Here is a 20,079-nt window from a genome sequence, read left to right on the forward strand (position 1 = left end):
GTTTCAGGCCTTATCAGAGGGTTTCCTCTCCTAATTTTCCATGAATATTATGAATGTGTTTTCCAAGTATTTGTGGGAAATTTGCACTTTTAGCCACTTGAGATTGACACCCTTGACCTATTTGAAATCTCCTTGCCTTTCTTCCCATTCATTGCTGTGTGTCACTCCATGCTTATCAAAAATTCTAACTCTTTGAAGGACCTGAATCTTGGAAGTGGAATAATGATGCACAATATTAAAAAAATAATGTGAATATGTGTAATTTCCAATAATTTATATTTATTGAAGATTTCTTATTGCTTTTGTGCAAACTTTTAAATGTAGTAAGAGGAAGAGCTCCATGAGTATGCACAGTTTAATTTCAAAAGTGTGTCTTCACTCCTGTCTGTTAAATCTGTTGTAATATTTCCCTTTGCACACATTATAGTACTAAAGTGACAAAGGAAACCCACTGTTATGTAGTTATTTTCAGAACATCCAATTCAGCTTCTGAGGCTTTCTAAAGAAAGGGTTCAGGTAGTGACTTTAAATGATTAGTATGGAGGTGCAATTAAATAGCTGGAGGATGTAGAGACAAGAGGAAAGTATATAAAATTGTAGTTATTGTATTGCCCAACTTCATCAGCAAGGAGCACTGTGAATAGCAGCTTAGAACTGGCAGTAGCTATGGCTTATCTCAAACTAAAAAAGCTGAAGTCATCTGGTGGCAACCCACTAAATAATTTAGAATTGGCTGTAGACCAGATCCTGCAACTCATCTGATCATTACAATGTAGCAGGCCTCACAGCTGAAAGATCCCAATGCAATTTAGTGCTGTGTATGTTATCCTCTTTGACTCAGGGCATCAGTTCAAAAGAGATTTATGTCAGACAGAAGGATGCCAAAGTCCTGTCATTTGTCTCTACTGGATCTTCCAGAGCAAAGAAAGGAGGCATTCTACTGGGATTTTTGTTTTCTAGTGTGTTTGGCATAGAACTTGATTGCCAAATGAGAGGCACCAGTCCTGCCAATATTATTGCTTGTGTTAAAAAGTGACTCTATTGGAACAAACAACTTCTAAGGGCTTCTCTGCCCTTTGAGGGTCAGCTAGGATCAATGTCTAGGATCAAGAATGTTTTGCATGCTCTCCTCCAGATTCAGTATATCAATGGTTCCAAAATGGTTAAATATCATATAACATAAATCCAAAGTGCTTTAATTTCATATACTTGTTTGTAAACCCAATAGGCACCTCCAACTCATATTCATGCATAAATAACAGCCACAGAAGCTCTTCACAATCCTGGAACCAATATGACCCCACATCCCCTATATTCACTTTGATTTACCTTGATGCCATTTATGTGGCGGGGAGGATGTATGCGCGTGCACATACACATACACAGAGGGAGGGGGGACATTGTTGGGAGAAAATTGTTTGGGAATCCTGTAGGAGCGGGAAATTGTAGATGGAGTTAGAGGAATGAAGAGAACATAGCTAGCATTACTGGGAGGGGAGAGTTCTCACACAATTCCATAGACCATTATCCCAGTCTGCATCTGTATTGGAATTGTTTTTAAGATGTTTTTATTGTTTAATCATTTGTTGTTTGCTGCCCTGGGCTCTTTTTGGGAGGAAGGGTGAGACAACTCTAATGACAATAACAATATTGTTCGAGAACCCCCAAGAATAGTAGTGTTCACAAGTTGTATGAGAGACATTAGCCCTATGCAAGCTACAGTAACAATAGAAAAGCTCTGTCTCCCTCCCTCTACCAACTCATGGAAGGTTTCTGTCTGCAGTGAGTAGCCTTTTGTATCTGTACAGGCTCATCACATGCTTTAGAATCTTGATTTTCCCAGATTCTAAAATGTGCAGAGTCTCCATAGATGCAAAAGACTACGTGCTAAAGTTAGTCACTTTCCTCAGACAACAAGGAAAGCAACAAGAATGTATATAAGTACCAAAAAACTGAATCCGCAGTGGGGGTGGAATAGAACTTTTTCTGCAATTGCCCAAGGCTTTGGAACACCACCATATTGGGCAAATTTATGGAGGAGAAATCTATGGTTATTAGCTAAATGGAGCTTCCATATATACCTCTGAATATCAGATGCTGGAAAGCAATCACCATCCATGCTCTGCTAATGGGTACCCAAAGGCTTTTGGAAACAAAATGAATCTTGAATTGATCCAACAAGGCATTTCCTGTGTTCTTAAGGAAAAACATTGCTTTATATCTTTCTCCAGTGCACTGTGATATGGAATGCAAAACATTAAAAAGCTAATTTCCCTTTTAATTTCTACCATGCGGAAATGTCAAATTAAAAATTATTCACATAATAATTTCTGTTTTGACCTGCAATTTTCTGACGCACTTGTCAGGAGAAGGGAAGCAATACCAGAACAAATTAAAAAATGAAGAATATCATCAGAACTGTCTATATATGTTTAGGGGAAGGGCTTTAGCTCAATAGTAGACCATCTGCTTTGTATCCAGACATTCCCAGGTTTTATCTCCAGGTAGGATTGGGAAAGACCCCTGTCTGAAACTCTGGAAAGCCACTGCCAGTCAGTGTAGATTAAGGATGCGTGAAAATTCTGCTGAATTTGGATTTAGCAGCGGATTTTTCAGTGGTCTGCACATTTTCCATCTTTGTAGAGTGATCATGTGTGTTCCAAACTTGAGCAGCTTTCACCTGACACTGCATTTTCCCAGAGCTTGGAAAAGTTACTTTTTTTGAACTACAGCTCCCATCAGCCCAATCCAGTGGCCACATTGGCTGGGGCTGATGGGAGTTGTAGTTCAAAAATGTAACTTCCAAGCTCTGATTTTCCCCTTCAAATATTTCCTTGAATAAATTGTTCTTTTACTGACTTTACTCACAGCACAGCACAGCAGTGCAGGTCTCTCTCTTTCTCCCTCCCTCTCTCTGCCACCCCCTCCACTAGAATAATCCAAGTGGGAGGAAACAAGACAAGCCTTACCCCTTACATACCCAGTGGATCACTGTGCTCTGCAGGTGAGGGCCTCCTCCAGATACCATCTTATCTGGAGATCCGCTGTGCACAACTTAGCGTTAGTGTTGTGGCACCTACCCTTTGGAATTCCCTCCCCTTAAATATTAGACAGGCACCATCTCTGTTATCTTTTTGGCACCTGTTGACGCTCTTTCAGTAATCCTTCTAAGTAGAGGTAGAGGCCTTATCCCAGTTTGCATCTGTGCTAGAATTGCTTTTTAATATCTGTTAATGTTGTTTTTCAAAGATGTTTTTAAGATGTTTTGTTTTAATATGTGTTAAAGTCTTTTGTTTTGATGATGTTTTAAAATGCTTTTAGTGTTTTACTACCCTGGACTCCTTCTGGGAGGGAGGGTGGGATATAAATTTGATAAGCAAATAAGCCTATAAAAGAGATTAAAAAGCAAGCCTAGCCCTAAAGAGTGTCTAGACAGTCCTTAATATGGGCAAGACTCTCTAGCCTGTAGTGTTAACCCATTAAATGATTAAAAGGCAAACCTAGAGACTAGAGTATTTCAATCACGTTAAGGACAGGAGGCACTTAAAGCTGCTTTCCTCCTTTCCAAAAGGAAAACAGCCAGTATCTGCTTACTAACATGAAAGCTGACTAGCCTCAGTTACAATGGAGGAGGAGGAGGTGACAAAGCTGCTTTTCTTTCCTTGATCAATATTTCAAAATATTGATGTTTTCTTTCATTTATTGATATTTCATTTCAAAATATCTATATTGGTATCCATAACTTTGAGAGCGAAAAAATCAGACCAGTAAAAGTAGCAGATCATGGACAAAAAACAAACTCAAATTGATACCACCTGTTGTGTCGACGGAATGCTTTAGAAGAGGCACCAGCCAATGGATCCCATTTTTAGTGTAGACAATAGTGAGCTAGATGGACTAATGGTCTGACTCTCTCTATAAGGCAGTTCTGTATGTTCCTATGTGACTCTTACTTTTGTAAGATCATCTGACTGGCCACTGAGAGAACAAGATGTTGGTTTAGATGGGCCGCTGGCCTGATCCAACAGGCTTTTCTTATGTTCTTACGTTGTTCCTATGTTGTACTGTAGCCTACATTTCAGCCACAGAAAAGTCAGAATTTTCTATATCTATCTCTCCATCCAGGCAAGCAAGAGATATTATCACAATTCAAGGACATATTCCAACTAGGCAAAAGTCTGCAAGGAGAGTCCCAGGGGCTAGATGGAAAGGCTTGGAGGTTCCCCAACCCTGCTTTAAAATATATTAAAAATACACTGTGTGTATTTAGGATCATCATAGCCCACTTTTTCCTTTGAAGAGCCAGTGACCAACAGGAAAAGTTAGTACACGGCCACAGCCAATGGTGGGTGAAACCAGAGCCAAAAGTTGCCAAAGTTTCCATCTTTGCAGAATTGTCTTGCTCCACCTCTTTTTTTACCTCAACCCTTTTTTCCTCAGAAGGACAATCCAAAGAGCAAGAGTGGAACTGCAGTGTCCCCAGTGTCCTGGATAAGGCAGAAGTCCACATGAAATGAGGCCAAGGACAAAATGTGGCCCTTGGGCTGCATATTCCCCATCTTAGTTCTGAGAGGGTCTAAGGATGATTAATTATTCTGGGGAAGTATTTTAGGCTTCCTTTCCATTCCCTATTTCAGAGCACACATGCTAACAATGGGGTAACTTTTTCATTGTGTTTTAAATGGGTAGATTGCATCATGCCTTATATGGATTGCTCCTAAAATTTGGAGGAGCATAAAAAGCTTGCAGTATGTCGATCTTTGACCTACTTTACTGGAGAACTTAAGCAAAGTGTGCTTTATTATTTCACTCTTATAAAATGCCTAAAAGTTTCTATGTGCTCTATGAATAAGCCTGTGCCCAAAGGATCACACTCTAATAAACGTAATATAAAACAAATGAGGGTGGACAAGGTAAACACCAATGGATGATGCTCCCCCTTGCCATGATGTTCTTCTTGGGAGCAAGAAGTACAGCCTCCCAGTGGCTGTTGGTCTCTTAGCTGATTACAGAAGCCAGAGTGTGGGCTGTAGTTATGTGTGATTTGCTTTAAAAAGGCTTTTTCCATCTATTCCTGCTTACAATGATTTCTGCTTCACTGAACCAAAAAATTACCATTGAAAATGCCATGTGTTGCCAGTGGCCTAGAAGCATTCCAGTATAAACTGAGTTTATTTCATAAAGGCAAAAAGCTAAGTGACATGTCACATAGCAAATTATGCAAATCACCTGCTTACAGAATAGAACCCCATCTCTGCCTCTAACCAGTACAATTTTACCTACAGGATTCTCTAATACGAAAATAAAATTTACCAAACATTACTTTAGTATCAGAGTAAAGAAACTTTGCAAAATAAATATGGCTTTTGAAGAACCCAGCACCACATGTTTGAGGGACATGCTCCGTCACTGTAATGTTGTCTGACTTCAAAATACTGTTGCGCACCTCTCCAATCGGTGAGATTTAAGGGGTCCCTGCGCTCCTCCAGGGTTTGGTTTCCTTTGGGGAAGAAGGTCAGTGGAGACAGCGGTGTCTTTATGAAATATGGTTTGTTTATTTACACACATTCCAACCTGAGCTTAGGATGGAGGGGGCAATGCATCAGCAGTCCAATATCCAGCTTTTCCATCTGGGTTGCAGGAGGCACCCCAAATGCCATGGTGCAGAGAGCTAGTCTCTCTGCCTGCCTTCAGTCTCCAAGCATCCTGTAGACACACTCAAACTACAAGCCTCTGCTGGGCTCCAGGAAGGGGGGGGGTCCTCTCCTGAAGAGTTTCAATGACAAAAGGGTCTTCCAGGCCCATTCACCATTGCTAGGCAACTGATAGACTCATTATCCTACCTGGCCATTCTCTTTGGTTAACAAAAGGAATTCATCTGGCCAGCAGAGCCAGCCCCAAGGCATGGGATTCCAAATCAGAGGCTAGAAAGGGGACCCACAGGAATCATCCATCCCAACCCCCATGCTCATAACAATACACCTTGCCATCTCACTCTCTCCCCCACACACATGTATGCACACATACTTTCATCATTCCATGGCATGTAATTAAGAGTTTCATATTCACTAATAGGCAAAAAAAACCTTGTGGTTTAAGAATGTACCTATAGCCAACAGATATTTCTATCTAACTTTAAAAAGCAAGGAAATTGGGCAGCTATAATGAATGCACCAGGGGAGCAGGAGACCTGACCTCCTCTCTGAGATATTGGACTGCCCTACAAATTTGTCAACATGCAAACACAATTTGGGTTGGTCTTTCACAGTGGACCCCCTGATTAGGCAAGCCCAGCAGCTGGGAGTCTGGCTTTTAGAACACTAACAGTTGGTTCTTACTGAGCATGCCCAACATTATCATTGAGTTCCAGCCAAAATTGAGAACTTTGACAGAAAAAGTCCAAAAGGGGTCTGGGGTTTTTTTACACTTTTTACACTCTCTTTTTACACTTTGAACTCTTTACTCTGTCTGACTGTTTTGTGTATCACCATGAAAATTGAGAGGGTTGTTAAGCAAGCATTTCTGAGTTCAGGACTATAGGCTTTGTAAGGTTTTATTTTGAAATGAGCTTATGGGAAGCTCAGAATGGCATGGGGAGTATTTTCAATTTAACACTGCGGAATGTGAAAAATCCATGCTGACTATACCATACAGCCACTTTTGTGGCTGTATAGTTCCTCATTTTCCAGACATGATGGTGGTTCTGGGGCAGCTTTATAGGGTCATTTTTGTTTGGAGGAAAGGGCACTTGAGACTTATGGTTTGTAATATCTGTTTATACAGCCATGGTCAAAATCAAAATATACATTTTTTGTATTCCACCATGTTAAATTGGAAATACCCCCTTGCCATTCTGCTGCTTCCCATAACCACATTTGAAAACAAAATATTACACTGCTCTACTAGGAAATGCTTGCTTAATAACCCTATAGGTTTTCATGGCAGTACAGAAAAACCTCACAGAGAATCCACAGGTTAAAATGAAAAACAGGAGTAAAGAAATCCAGAAGCATGGTGAACTTTTTTCTGAGACATTGTCATAATTTGTAGAAATCAAGTATGTTCCTCGAGCACCTGTAATCCCATCACTGACCTTGCCCATACTCTGAACTCCATCTTCTATAGTTTAAAAGTTTTGTTAAATACATAACTGAATTTACATTAATTTTTTAAAATTAACATTAGAATCTATGATAATATACCGCATGTGCAGAAGCAGCCAAATACTAGCCTTCTAAAACCCCAACTAACAGCTGTTTGGCTTGAAGCCAATGTAGTCCATATGTAAGTGGGGTCTGCCTGAATTTGGCTTTGGATGGGGGACTACATGTGTCTGCTGCAGAATATCCTGTGCTTCAAAGGTTTCAGCTATTTTGATAATAGAAAAATAGGTCTGCAGCATATAGATACCAAGCAAACCTCCCCACCACCTTCTGTAATGCAATGGCACAATTTTTAATTTTTTTAAAAAGAAAAAACTTCTGTGCTCAAGGGGCATTCACACTCTTTAATACATTGTAAAACATTTTCTTTTTTGACTTAAAATTTATTTCAATTATAGAATTTTATCTTTCAAAATTTCCTTAAGACTAATTTTACCATATTAGATTGTGTGTGCAATCCAATTTATTCCATTAACTATAGCATTGTTTTGTATAAAACTAGGCAGAATGGGTGCAATCGGAAGAAGCCCAAAAATGAAGCAAAATGCTTTTCCTATGCTGACGCATAGCAAGACCACGGGTCCCACAAATATTTTCTCCCCCTGTGAATAAATGATTATTTTTGACCTCTTTGCAAAAGAGTAAACCCAGTAAGAACAGTGAGACGTGCTATTCACATGTAAGGAATGGGGAACAAATATAACTTTACTGCAGGTTAAATAGCTGTACCTTTCCTCACAATAACCAGTGGTTTTTAAGTAGCTTACCCTTAGGGTCTCCCTCTAGGATGCACACCTTAATGTGGTGAGGGGGTTTGAGAGTATTGAAGAAGCTGAGAGGAATGCCGTCAGGAGTCTAGACCAAGAGGCTAGACTCCTAGCAGGGGCACCCAAGGCGGAATGGTCAAAGCTGAGACACCAGACTAAGATGCTTCCAAGCTCAGAGGAAGGCAATGGTAAACCACCTCTGAATACTTCTTACCATGAAAACTCTATGAACAGAGTATCCAAAATGCAACACGAGATAGTGCTGGAAGATGAGACCCCCAGGTCAGAAGGCACTCACTGAGCTACTGGGGAAGAACAAAGGACAAGTACGAGTAGCGCTGTGACTAATGATGCAGCTGGGTCAAAGCTGAAAGGAAGCCCAGAGGCTGATGCACACAGATGCAAAAGGAGAGTCTGGAATAGGAACATGGAATGTGAGAAGCATGAACCAGAGAAAGTTAGAAATCGTCAAGCAAGAAATGGAACATATCGACATTACAATACTTGACGTGAGTGAATTAAAATGGACGGGAATGAGACATTTTCAATCAGGCAACTACAAAATATTTTATGCAGGAAATGAGAAATTAAGAAGAAATGGGGTTGCTTTAATAGTGAGAAGTGATGTAGCAAAAGCAATTAGGAGCTATAACACAAGGTTTGAGCGAGTGATATCAATGAGATTATACTGGAAACCTATTAACATAACCATCATCCAAGTCTATGCTCCAACAGCAAACTCAGAAGAAGAGGAATTGGAGAGGTTTTATGCAGAAGTACAGGAAGAAATAGATCACACACCAAAACAAGATGTGCTGATAATCATAGGGGACAGGAATGCAAAAGTAGGGAACAGAGAAGAACTAGGAATTGTGGGGAAATAGGGCTTAGGAGATAGAAATGAAGGCAGGAGAAAGCCTAATTGAATTCTGTGAAGCCAATAATTTGTTTCTTGAAAATACATTTTTTGAGCAACTGAAAAAATGACTGTATACATGGACATAACCAAATGGTCAATATAGGAATCAAATTGATTATATAATTGGTAGCAGAAGATGGAGAAGTTCCATACTCTCTAAGAAAACAAGACCAGGAGCAGACTGCGCTACAGATCTTGATTGGTAATATCGAAAATCAGAGTAAAGCTAAAGAAGAACAAAGCAATTATAATGCCAAAATACAATTTAAATAACATCCCAGAAGAATATAAAGATCAAATAAGGAACAGATTTGAGGCTTTAAACTTAGTTGACAGAGAACCAGAAGAACTATGGATTGAAGGCAGAGACATTATCAGGGAGATATGCAAAAAGACAATACCTCTGGTTAAAAAGAGAGAAAGAGACTGAAGAAACTCTTAAAATAGTTAAAGAGAGAAGGAAAGCATAAGCAAAAGGAGATAGAAACACGGTTAGAACCCTAAAAGCAACAATACAGCAACTAGTATGTAGGGACAAAGAGAACTATTACAATAATTGTATAGAAATAGAAGTGGACAACAAAAAGGGTAGAACAAGAGCCCTATTCCAAAAGATTAGAGAAATGAAAGGGAAATTTAAACCACGAGTAGGAATGTTGAATAATCAACAGGGGAACACACTGACTGACCGAGATGAAATAAAAAGAAGATGGAAGCAATACACTGAAGAACTATATAAAAGAGATGCCAGGGTGACAGATTCATTCATGGAGGAACTGTATGATGAAGAACCAGAAATTTTAGAATGTGAGGTGAAAGCTGCTCTTAAAATACTTGGAAGAAACAAATCACCAGGAATAGATGGCATGCCAATAGACTTGCTACAAGCTGGTTAGATGGCATCTGTCCAAATATTGACAAAAATATGTCAAGAAATGTGGAAAACAAAACAATGGCCCACAGACTGGAAGCATTCAATATATATCCCAATTCCAAAAAAGAGGGATTCCAGGGAATGCAGTAATTATCGAACTATTGCCTTACTATCCCATGCAAGTAAAGTAATGCTCAAGATTCTACAACAAAGGCTCTTACCATATATGGAGCAAGAAATGCCAGATGTCCACGCTGGATTTAGAAAGGGAAGAGGTACAAGAGATCATATTGCAAACATAAGTTGGATAATGGAACAGACCAAGGAATTTCAGAAGGAAATCACCCTGTGCTTTATAGATTACAGCAAAGCCTTTGATTGAGTAGATTATTATTTATTTATTTATTTATTTATTACATTTATACCCTGCCTTTTTTTCATGATTGAAACCCAAGGCAGCTTACATACACCTGGCGGTTCTCGGATAGAAAGTTTGTCTGACCACACCTGACCTTGCTTAGCTTCAGCAGGGAGGTGGCCTTATGTGCCTTCAGATCATAGCCTGGGACCATGAAAAACTATGGAATGCTATAAAAGAAATGGGGGTGCCATAGCATCTGATTATCCTGATGCGCAACCTATACTCTGGACAAGAGGCTACTGTAAGGATAGAATATGGAGAAACCGATTGGTTCTCCTTCAGAAAAGGTGTGAGACAGGGGTGTATTTTATCACCCTATTTGTTTAATCTAAATGCAGAACATATACGGAAAGCAGGATTGGACCAAGAAGAAGGAAGTGTGAAAATTGGAGGGAGAAATATCAAAAATTTAAGATATGCAGACAATAACATACTACTAGCAGAAACCAGTAATGATCTGAAACAAATGCTGATGAAAGTTAAAGAGTTAAAGCACAAAAGCAGGACTACAGCTGAATGTCAAGAAGACTAAAGTAATGACAACAGAAGATTTATGTAACTTTACAGTTGACAATGAGGACACTGAACTTGTCAAAGATTATCAATACCTCGGCACAGTCATTAACCAAAATGGAGACAATAGTCAGGAAATCAGAAGAAGGCTAGGACTGGGGAGGGCAGCTATGAAAGAACTAGAAAAGGTCCTCAAATGCAAAGATGTATCACTGAACAGTAAAGTCAGGATCATTCAGACCACGGTATTCCCGATCTCTATGTATGGATGTGAAAGTAGGACAGTGAAAAAAGCGGATAAGAGAAAAATCAACTCATTTGAAATGTGGTGTTGGAGGAGAGGTTTGTGCATACCATGGACTGTGAAAAAGAAAGTGGTTGTTAGAGCCAGTTAAACCAAAACTATCACTAGAAGCTAAAATGATGAAACTGAGGTTATCATACTCTGGACACATAATGAGAAGACATGATTCCCTAGAAAAGACCATAATGCTAGGAAAAACAGAAGGGAGTAGAAAAAGAGGAAGACCAAACAAGCGATGGATTGCTTCCATAAAGGAAGCCACAGACCTGAACTTACAAGATCTGAACAGGGTGGTTCATGACAGATGCTCTTGGAGGTCACTGATTCATTGGGTTGTCATAAGTCGTAATCGATTTGAAGGCACATAATAACAACAACCCTTAGGGTCCACATCAATTGTCTGCTGAGAAAGAGCTGCATTGTGCAGTAGGATACTGGCCAGGTCAGCTGGATCTTGATATTCCCCTGTGAAAACTGAGAATGTGTCCTAGAATGACCCCAACACTCTCTTGTTGCTAAGTATTTCAAATCAGGAATGGTAATGCAGGTAGACAAGCTTTCTATCCGAGAACCTAGTCTGCCATCACTCATCCTTTCATTGAAAGATCGCTTATAAGGAACCCCAAGTGCTCCTGGGAGCATAATTTGGAAAAGTCTGTTGAAGCTGTTCATTGCCTGCAAATCACTTTTTTTTACATTTGCAAGGCAGGTAAAATAAAATATTAAACAGTTTTAATTTGTATCTGAGAAAAGTAGTTATTGCAGTAGATACATATATGTGTTGGGCTTTCTTTTCTTTCTTTTTTATAAAGGGAAATGCAACCAGCAGGGTGAACATTTTATTGCAGAACTGGTGCTGGAAGATATGCAAAACAATTTCCTCACAGGTTTTTTTTGTAACCAAAATTCACCCTTCCCTTGAAAGCTGCTTTCTCATTGGAGGGGGGATATAAAGATCCCTCTGCTTTTTTCCCTGCAGGTGGGAAAGTAGCTGGGGGTGGGGAGATTTTGGTTGTGAGAATGACTGGAAGATTGCTCACAGATCTTTCAGCATCACATTAATTTGGTCTTTAGAGGAATCAGAAGAAAAGTCTGCAATTATGATGTTTTTCCATCATTTTAATGAAACATGATGTACCAGCTGTGAAGAGTTTGATTATATTTGGGAGAATTTATTTAGGAGATAGCATTTTTAAAAAGCAAAAAAAATGATGGTAGAATAGTTAATACTAGGCATGGTTTTTGGCAGGATGAAAATGGTTTTCTGAACAGCTTCAGTGAATTCTATTCCCTATTTGATTACATTGACTTCTGTTATAGAATGTGATTCATTTAAGAAGATGAGAAACCTAACTTTGAGATTTTAAATGAAAAAACAGCTACTACAGTCTGACAGCTTTTACACCTCAGGTAGGATTACCAGATGTCCAGTTTTCAGCCAGATATTCTGGCTTTTGGGGGTCCTCTCGGGGTCTCTGGGTGAGTCAGTTTAATCTCCAGACTCCCCACTTTCATTTTAAAAAACATTAAGTTTCTAGATGGTCTGGTTTTCAAGATATACACCAAAACTTCAGTTGCTGCCGCCCCCCAACTTCCGTCAAATGATCTCTTAGCTGGCTGCTCTAACCCCGCCACTTTCAGGTTTGTAGCCAATAAGTAAAGTCAGGGTTGTGATTGACAAGGGATTTCTGGGCCTCCAGGCAGTCCTTAGACTCCATTTCAAAGGTAGAAAATTATTGTTTTTTCCTGTTTATCTGAAAATCTCATAAACTGAGTAAGTATATAGCTTTCAGCAGTACCAAAATTCTTTTTTTCTCTTGTGTTCACAAGTCAAACAAATTTAAATTTTCCTGGGCTGTGGAAGATGGCAGTGTTTTCAAAACCTTCCCAATATGAAGCTTTAATCCAATACTTGCTTTTCTGAGAATAAAGCTGCTATGCTAATCCCACATACCTGCAGTAAACCCCATTGAATTCAATAGGACTTACTTTTGAGTAGACATGGTTAGGACTGTGCTGTAAATTAATGGGACTTTTGAGTGAACATAGTAAAGAGATGTGTTTCTGTTGTAAATCTTTCCTCCTCCAATCCTATTTTTAAAGCAATTTTTAAAGCAATTAGGCTTTTATTATGTAGGAAACGAATACTGATTTTATTTTATTTTAAAAAAATGTTCTGCAATGACCAACTCATTTGGACAATAAACTATTATATGGGGTCTATTTATTTTTACATCTCCTGTGTGTGTGTGTGTGTGTGTGTGTGTGTGTGTGTGTGTGTGTATGGAGTCTTCCTAACAACCCTATGAAGTAGGGTTGGTGATTGGAAACCAAGGCATCTCAGAACAAGAAATAAATCCCTTTAAAATCCAATAACCATAAAAGTATAAACAGTTGCAAAACAGCTTAAAGTGTCATGATTCTGAATTTTAGGTTGGGTGAGTGTTCCTTATCACTTGAGGCTGCAGTTCTGTGCACGCTTCCCTGTTTGAGTTAGTCCCATTGAATACATTGGGACTTGCTTCTGAGTAAACAAACATAGGATTGCACTACAAATTTATTTACAGGTTGTGTAAATAATAAGCATCTTTGACAGCCATGTTTATATAAATATTTCTTCATTTAAAGCACATGACTTCCTGTAAAGAATCCTGGGAAGTGTAGTTTCCCCCTCACAGTTATAGTTCCCACCATCCTTAACAAGCTACAGTTCCCATGATTCTGTGGTGGGATTCATGTGCTTCAAATGTGTGTTGAATGTATTTTAAATGAATGGTGGTGATCTGCCATAGGTATGATATGCATTCATGAGTGAATTGAAAAGAACAATTTTAAAAGATACTTTTTTAAACAGGGCAAGGGCTGTAGCTCAGTGGTAGGGCATATGCTTTGCATGCAAAGGTTCAAAATTCAATTTCAAAAGACTATTGCCTAGAATCCTGGAGAGCCAATGCTAGTCCATGTCATCAGTACTGAGCTAGATGGTACAACATGGCCTGAGTCGGTATAAGGTTGATTCCTTTGTTCCTAAAGTGGAAAGGGACCCAAGGGCCACAGTGACTCCAAAATTTATTTATGTATTTTATTTGCAAGATTTATATACTGCTTTATTGTAAAAAAAAAACCTCAAAGGGGTTTACAGAAGATATTAAAACAATAAAATTATTGGCAAAAACAGTTAAAGACAGCTATTTAAAAACATTCAGAATAATAAAACCAATAATGAGTTAAAAACATATAAACACACAATAGATTATACATGCCTGGATAGGCTTGCCTAAACAAGAATGTTTTTAGCAGATGCTGAAAACAGTACAATGAAGGCATCTGCCTAATGTCAATAGACAGGGAGTTCCAAAGCATAGGTGTTGCCACACTAAAGGACTGAGTTCTTACAAGAGCAGAACAAGTACTATGTGGCACCCGTAGCACGGAAAGCACACCTTGAACTTGGCCTCGTAGCAAATCGGCAACCAGTGTAGATTTCAGAACAGATTTTTATTTTTCTGTTTGCATTTCATTTACCTTTAACCTCACTCCCTTACATCTATAGAAGCAAAAACAGTGGTTCCATGCGCTCAGTTCAACCCATAGGCTCAGAGGCACATGTTACCAAATTCAAATTCTTCCAAGCTACCAACCCAAATTTGACAAATGTATAGGGCAGTACAATATCTCAGAGAGGAGGTCAGCTCTCCTGCTCCCCTGGTGCATTCACTATAGCTGCCCAATTTCCCTGCTTTTTAAAGTTTAATAGAAATATCTGTTAGTATAGGTACATTCTTAAACCGCAATGTTTTTGTCTGTTAGTGAATTTCCCTGCTTTTCAATCCAGGAGGTAAGAAATGGGATCCTGTGCAAGTTTGCTGAGAATTGATTGATCATTTGCATGCTTATTGAGTTCAGTGAGATTTACTGCCCTGCAATCATGCTTAGGATAGGTGAAACTGACCACAGGGGAAGAGGAGGAGGAGGAGGAGGAGGAGGAGGAGGGAGGGGAGGAAGGGCAGGAAGGGCAGAAGGAAGGAGGGGGATGGGAGCAGGCAGGAGAGGGAGAGGAGGAGGACAGGTTTGATTATTTGCATGTTTATTGAGTTAAGTGGGATTTACTCCCGTGCAATCATGCTTAGGATAGGTAAAATTGACCGGGGGGTAGGGAGGGCTGGACTGGGCAGAAGAGGAAGAAGAAGGAAGAGGGGAGGGGAGGAGGAGGGGAGAGGAGAGGAGAGGAGAGGGGAAGGAGGGGAAAGGCAGGTCTGATCATTTTCATGCTTACTGAGTTCAATGGGATTCACTCCTATGCAATCATGGTTAGGATAGGTAAAACTGACCATGGGCGATGAGGAGAGGGAGGGGGAAGGGGAAGGAGCAGATTGGAGAGGGCAAAGGAAGGGGAGGGGGCAGGTTTGATCATTTGCATGCTTCTAGAGTTCAGTGGTATTTACTCCCATGCAATCATGCTTAGGATAGGTAAAACTGACCATGGGGAGGAGGAAGGGAGGGGGAGGAGGGGGAGGAGGGGGAGGGGATTGGAAGGGGATGGGGATGGATAGGGAGAGGCAAAGGGAGGAAAGGAGCAAGAGGGAGGGGATAGGAGGCAGGAGAAAGGAGGGTGGGTTTGATCATTTGCATATTTTTTGAGTTCAATGGAATTTATTTCTGTGCAATCATGTTTGAAAATGGAAATGGACTGCCTTCAAGTCGATCCTGACTTATGGCGACTCTATGAATAGGGTTTTCATGGTAAACGGTATTCAGAGGTGTTTTTACCATAGCCTTTGTCTGAGGCTGAGAGGCAGTGACTGGCCCAAGGTCACTCAGTGAGCTTTATGACTTTGAACTCTCTATTCTCTCTGACTGTTTTGTGTATCACCATGAAAATTGAGAGGGTTTCTGAGTTCAGGACTGTAAGTTTTGTAAGGTTTTGTTTTGAAATGAGCTTATGGGAAGGATCAGAATGGCATGGGGGTATTTTCAATTTAACATTGCGGAATGTAAAACATCCACGCTGACTATAGTATACAGCCACTCTTGTGGCTGTATAATTAACTGCGTGGGGACATGGAACTTGGTCTTGTCTTGTCTTGTCTTGGCACTCAGTGTGAAATTCTCCATAGAAATGCATCTCTGTTTTTCAGTTTTGATATGTAATCATTTACTGAAGATATAAATTTACTGAAGATGTTTACCCAAGCATTCAGAAGGTAAAAGTACTTTAGTAGTCACAACATTGTTGATCTTCAGACAGCTCATAGCTGTTTGAGATGTTGCTTTTAAGTAATTTATATAGGCTTTAGTGGTTAATTCTATATTGTTTTAATTTTTGTTGTGCACTGCCCTGAGCTCAGTTCAGAGGAAGGATGGTTAAAAAGTACAAAAATTTTAATTAATAATATTAATTATTATAAAAATGAAACAGTATAACAGCAGCAGCAGCAATGGAATTGACAACTCCCAGATCAGTCAGGTCTCACTCCATTAACATTTTTATCTTGTTTGGATTTAGCATTATTTAATTTCCCCTCATCAGTTTGTCACTGACCTCATTTATCTATTCAAGGTTCCATTGAATAGCAGAAATAAAGCTGAGTGTCATCTATATGCTTATAATGCCCTACCCTCAAATTCCAGACTGCAGTGTGTGGTCTACACTGTCCAATAGTCCCAGAGTTTATTACCTGAGGAACAAAAAGACATATTTGCAGCTTTCCCCAACCAGGTGCCCTTCAGATGTTTTTGACTGCAACTCCCATTAGCTAGAATGGTGGATAGTCAGGCATGATAAGAGTTGTAGCCCAAAACATCTTGAGGATACTGGGTTGAGGAAGGCTAGATTTAGGGTATATGGGAAGCATTGTAACCTTTTATGCATGAATATTTGAATACAGTTGTCTTGGTTTATAGGTCCAGGTGGCTGCTTTTTCTCACGGCACAATGTTTCCATGAGTAGGACCCACACAAAGCTGGGCTGGCGAAAGTAGATATTCAGTACATGTAGCCATCATAAAGGCTGCATTTGATCCAAGCTTGTCAATTGCAAAGTACATTCATTAAGTAATCTCTGGTAAGCAATATGCTTCCAAGCCTTTCTGCCAGGTAATATTCTGGAAATTACAACTACGGCTCTAAAGCAACAGAAGTTCATTGTTCAAAAGGCAGCTCTTTTCCCCCCAAACAGCATTTTGTGTTTCTTGTCAGCAATTTATTTGTTTTCTGTTTCTCTGAATGGGCCAACTTGAAAGCATCTGACATATGTTTTGATAGATACACTCTTCCAGGCAGGACTGTGTGTATGGCATGGTTCTGCAAGTGTGTAAAAATGTTAGACATGGTGTTAGGGCTAACTGAACATCTCAGCTTGCTTCCTTCAGCAAATTTAGCCCTTATGGCTTGAATAAATGTGGGCAATACCTAATGACTCTCAGAAATGAGAGGTTTGCTGAAAAACACTTCCAATGATCATAGGTTGGCGTTTCAGTGGTTTGGCTCAGCTCCTCTTCCTTCTCTACGATTTGCAGAAACAGATTAATTAATACAAAGTAATAAACATTGCTAAATAAATTGCAGAAGTAAATTATATAACGTTGCTTAATTTTTATAGTAAACACAGAGTTTAGCGTTTTTGATGCAATATCTGAGTTTCCTTATCTCAGATACTTGCTTTTTAAAGAGTGACTACACAAAGCACTGCTTATTGGTCAACATTTTAGTACTTGACAAGAATTTCCAGACTGTGGTCCTTGGACCACCAGTGGCCTGCGAGCTTCATTCACAGCACGTCTGTGATTTTGTGGTTGAAGACAGAAGATGGCAAATCCATTACATTAAATATTCATATTGATTTTAATTGCGGTTCTATGGAATACGCATTGTAATACAATAAAATACAATATATAAGAAAATGATTATAAAATTTAATTATAAAATACAATTAAAAATCATACACTATCTAGCACAGCACATTAAAATTACTACAACAGGCAGAAAAATTATTAAATGGTCCTCTGAGACTTTCAATTTTCAAGTGGTCATGGGGGAAATTTGGAAACTACTGTACTAGACTTTTCAACTTTTTGAAGTTGCCTTTTTGAATTTCAGACTCATCAATGAATCTCTAAGGGACCAATTGCTTGTTACCATTCAGAAGACCTTCACTTATACTCGGACTCAGGCCCAGCATCTATTCATAATCCTAATGGAATGTATGAAGAAGAAGGAACTGGTATGCAAACATGTTCTGTATGCATGAAACTAAGGAGCCCAATAATATATTGGTTTAGTGCATAAGTAATGTTTTGATCTCTGTTTGGACGGCATCTTATGTATCCCATCCCCCCTCTCCCTTCCATGGCTTCCTCAAACCATAGTTTGTGTTACATCTGCGTTACTCAGCCTATGATTATCTCAAATCTGGATTATCTCAAAAACCATTATTTGAAACCAAGTTTTGAAAGGGTTTACAAACTATGGTTTGGGGCAATCCTGGTTGGCCTTACTCATAGTTAGTGCCATATTTAACAATGGTTTAAACAAGTCTTGGAAGGAAGAGGGAATTCATGCACAAGATCTGCTGACTTTCCCAATCCCATTCTTTCCCATTCTTCAGTGGACTGTGTTTTGTTGGATATTGTTAAGCAACCATGCTGCCTTTTACATGTACATCTGTGTCAATGGACTCTTGAGCATGGAGACTCCATCGGGCCAGTCACAAGCAACTGATTAAAAGGTGATTCAAGTAAAGCAGAAAAGCAAAACACTTTAAATTTGTAGGATCAATTTCCTTTGACTTTCCTTGTAGAATGTTAATAGTTCCATGAAGGTGTTTCATTGGGCTTTAAATTATTATTTGGAGATATACTTTAAATTATCCATACAGCATCACTAATGCATCTATCACATTATATTGGCTTAAGTTTGGCTGGAAGTATTTAGATATCATTTTAGGAGCTGGGTCCCAAATGTGCATTTTCTGTGTATACAGTATACTGTGGCTACTTAACAATTATTCAGCACTAGCAGCATGCTGGGAGCTATAAGGAATAAAATAAAAGATACAATCCCTGCCCAAAAGGCTTGCATGAAGAAAACAAAATGGAGTTAGTAAAAAGAGAATGGCAAATTATGTGTGGTGAGGCAGAGTCAAAGGAAATGGCAGTGAATGTAACAGGTAAAGTAAGCGTAAGGTAGTTTAGGGTGGCCTTTGATTGATAAAGTAGATCTTGAGGAAGGAGTTGACAGACAGCAAAGCTCTTCCAAGTAGAGGAAATGGCAAATGTGTTCATAAAAAACAGCAATGCTGGTGTCATAATTTAACTGACAAAACCCTCTTAATTATTCCAGTTGTAATTTAAGGATGTGGTGTTGACCTGCTGCTGCTAAAATTTCTTAGCATTAATTTCACAATCAGTGTGCTCAATGCCATACAAAACAGAGAAATTAAACAAAACCATACCAAAGATGTTACGGTCACTGGCATCATGAAGCAGGATCCCAAATGGATTTAACCAATTTTTTTTATAATGATGTATCACAGCCACATAAGTACAAAATGTACACATTTTCACCACTGCAAATAGATAATGTATTGCCAAGTTCTGAGCACATGTGCAGAAAGTTTAAACAAGAAAGAATGTTTCACATATTGATAATGATTCACAATGCAAAGATCTGTACATTAAACACATTTTTAAATTTTTTAGCATGGTTAATTTTTTTTAACCTCTTATAGATGTTCTTTTACAGGATAATAATTAGAAGGACAAAAACACAGTAATAATTTTAGAGCCTGAAATATATGAAAAGCTTCCAATTATATAACTTAATCAGAGTTCCAGCAAACTCTGAGTTGGTGAGAGCCAGTTTGAAAGGCATGATAGAATCTGAATCACCAAAGCCACTATTAAGATGATTAGATGCTTAATTTATTTTTATTTAATCCTTGGGAAAGGTCTGATGAGCCAATTTCCGTCACAAAATTAATTCAGTTAGGGCTCATAAAATGATACATAAGTACTAATGTTCTATCTACAGGGCGGAAATGATGCCATTGATAAGCCTGTAAACTGTGAATGACAATGTCTAATTTAGGATGTGTTGATGTCAATGAAGTAGCTTCCAT

At 39.0% G+C, this 20,079-nt stretch overlaps 1 protein-coding gene across 2 annotated transcripts in view; it reads left to right on the top strand.

Annotated features, from left to right (window-relative positions):
* Window positions 1–20,079, top strand: part of TRPM3 (transient receptor potential cation channel subfamily M member 3) — a 550,216-nt gene that overhangs the window by 406,219 nt on the left and 123,918 nt on the right. For both annotated transcript variants that reach the window (XM_061628153.1, XM_061628145.1), the window contains exon 8: window positions 18,060–18,183. In XM_061628153.1, coding sequence (XP_061484137.1) covers window positions 18,060–18,183 — 124 coding nt within the window. The remainder of the gene's footprint in view (window positions 1–18,059; window positions 18,184–20,079) is intronic.

The sequence above is a fragment of the Rhineura floridana genome, chromosome 1 (assembly GCF_030035675.1).
Source record: "Rhineura floridana isolate rRhiFlo1 chromosome 1, rRhiFlo1.hap2, whole genome shotgun sequence".
Classification (NCBI taxonomy): domain Eukaryota; kingdom Metazoa; phylum Chordata; class Lepidosauria; order Squamata; family Rhineuridae; genus Rhineura; species Rhineura floridana.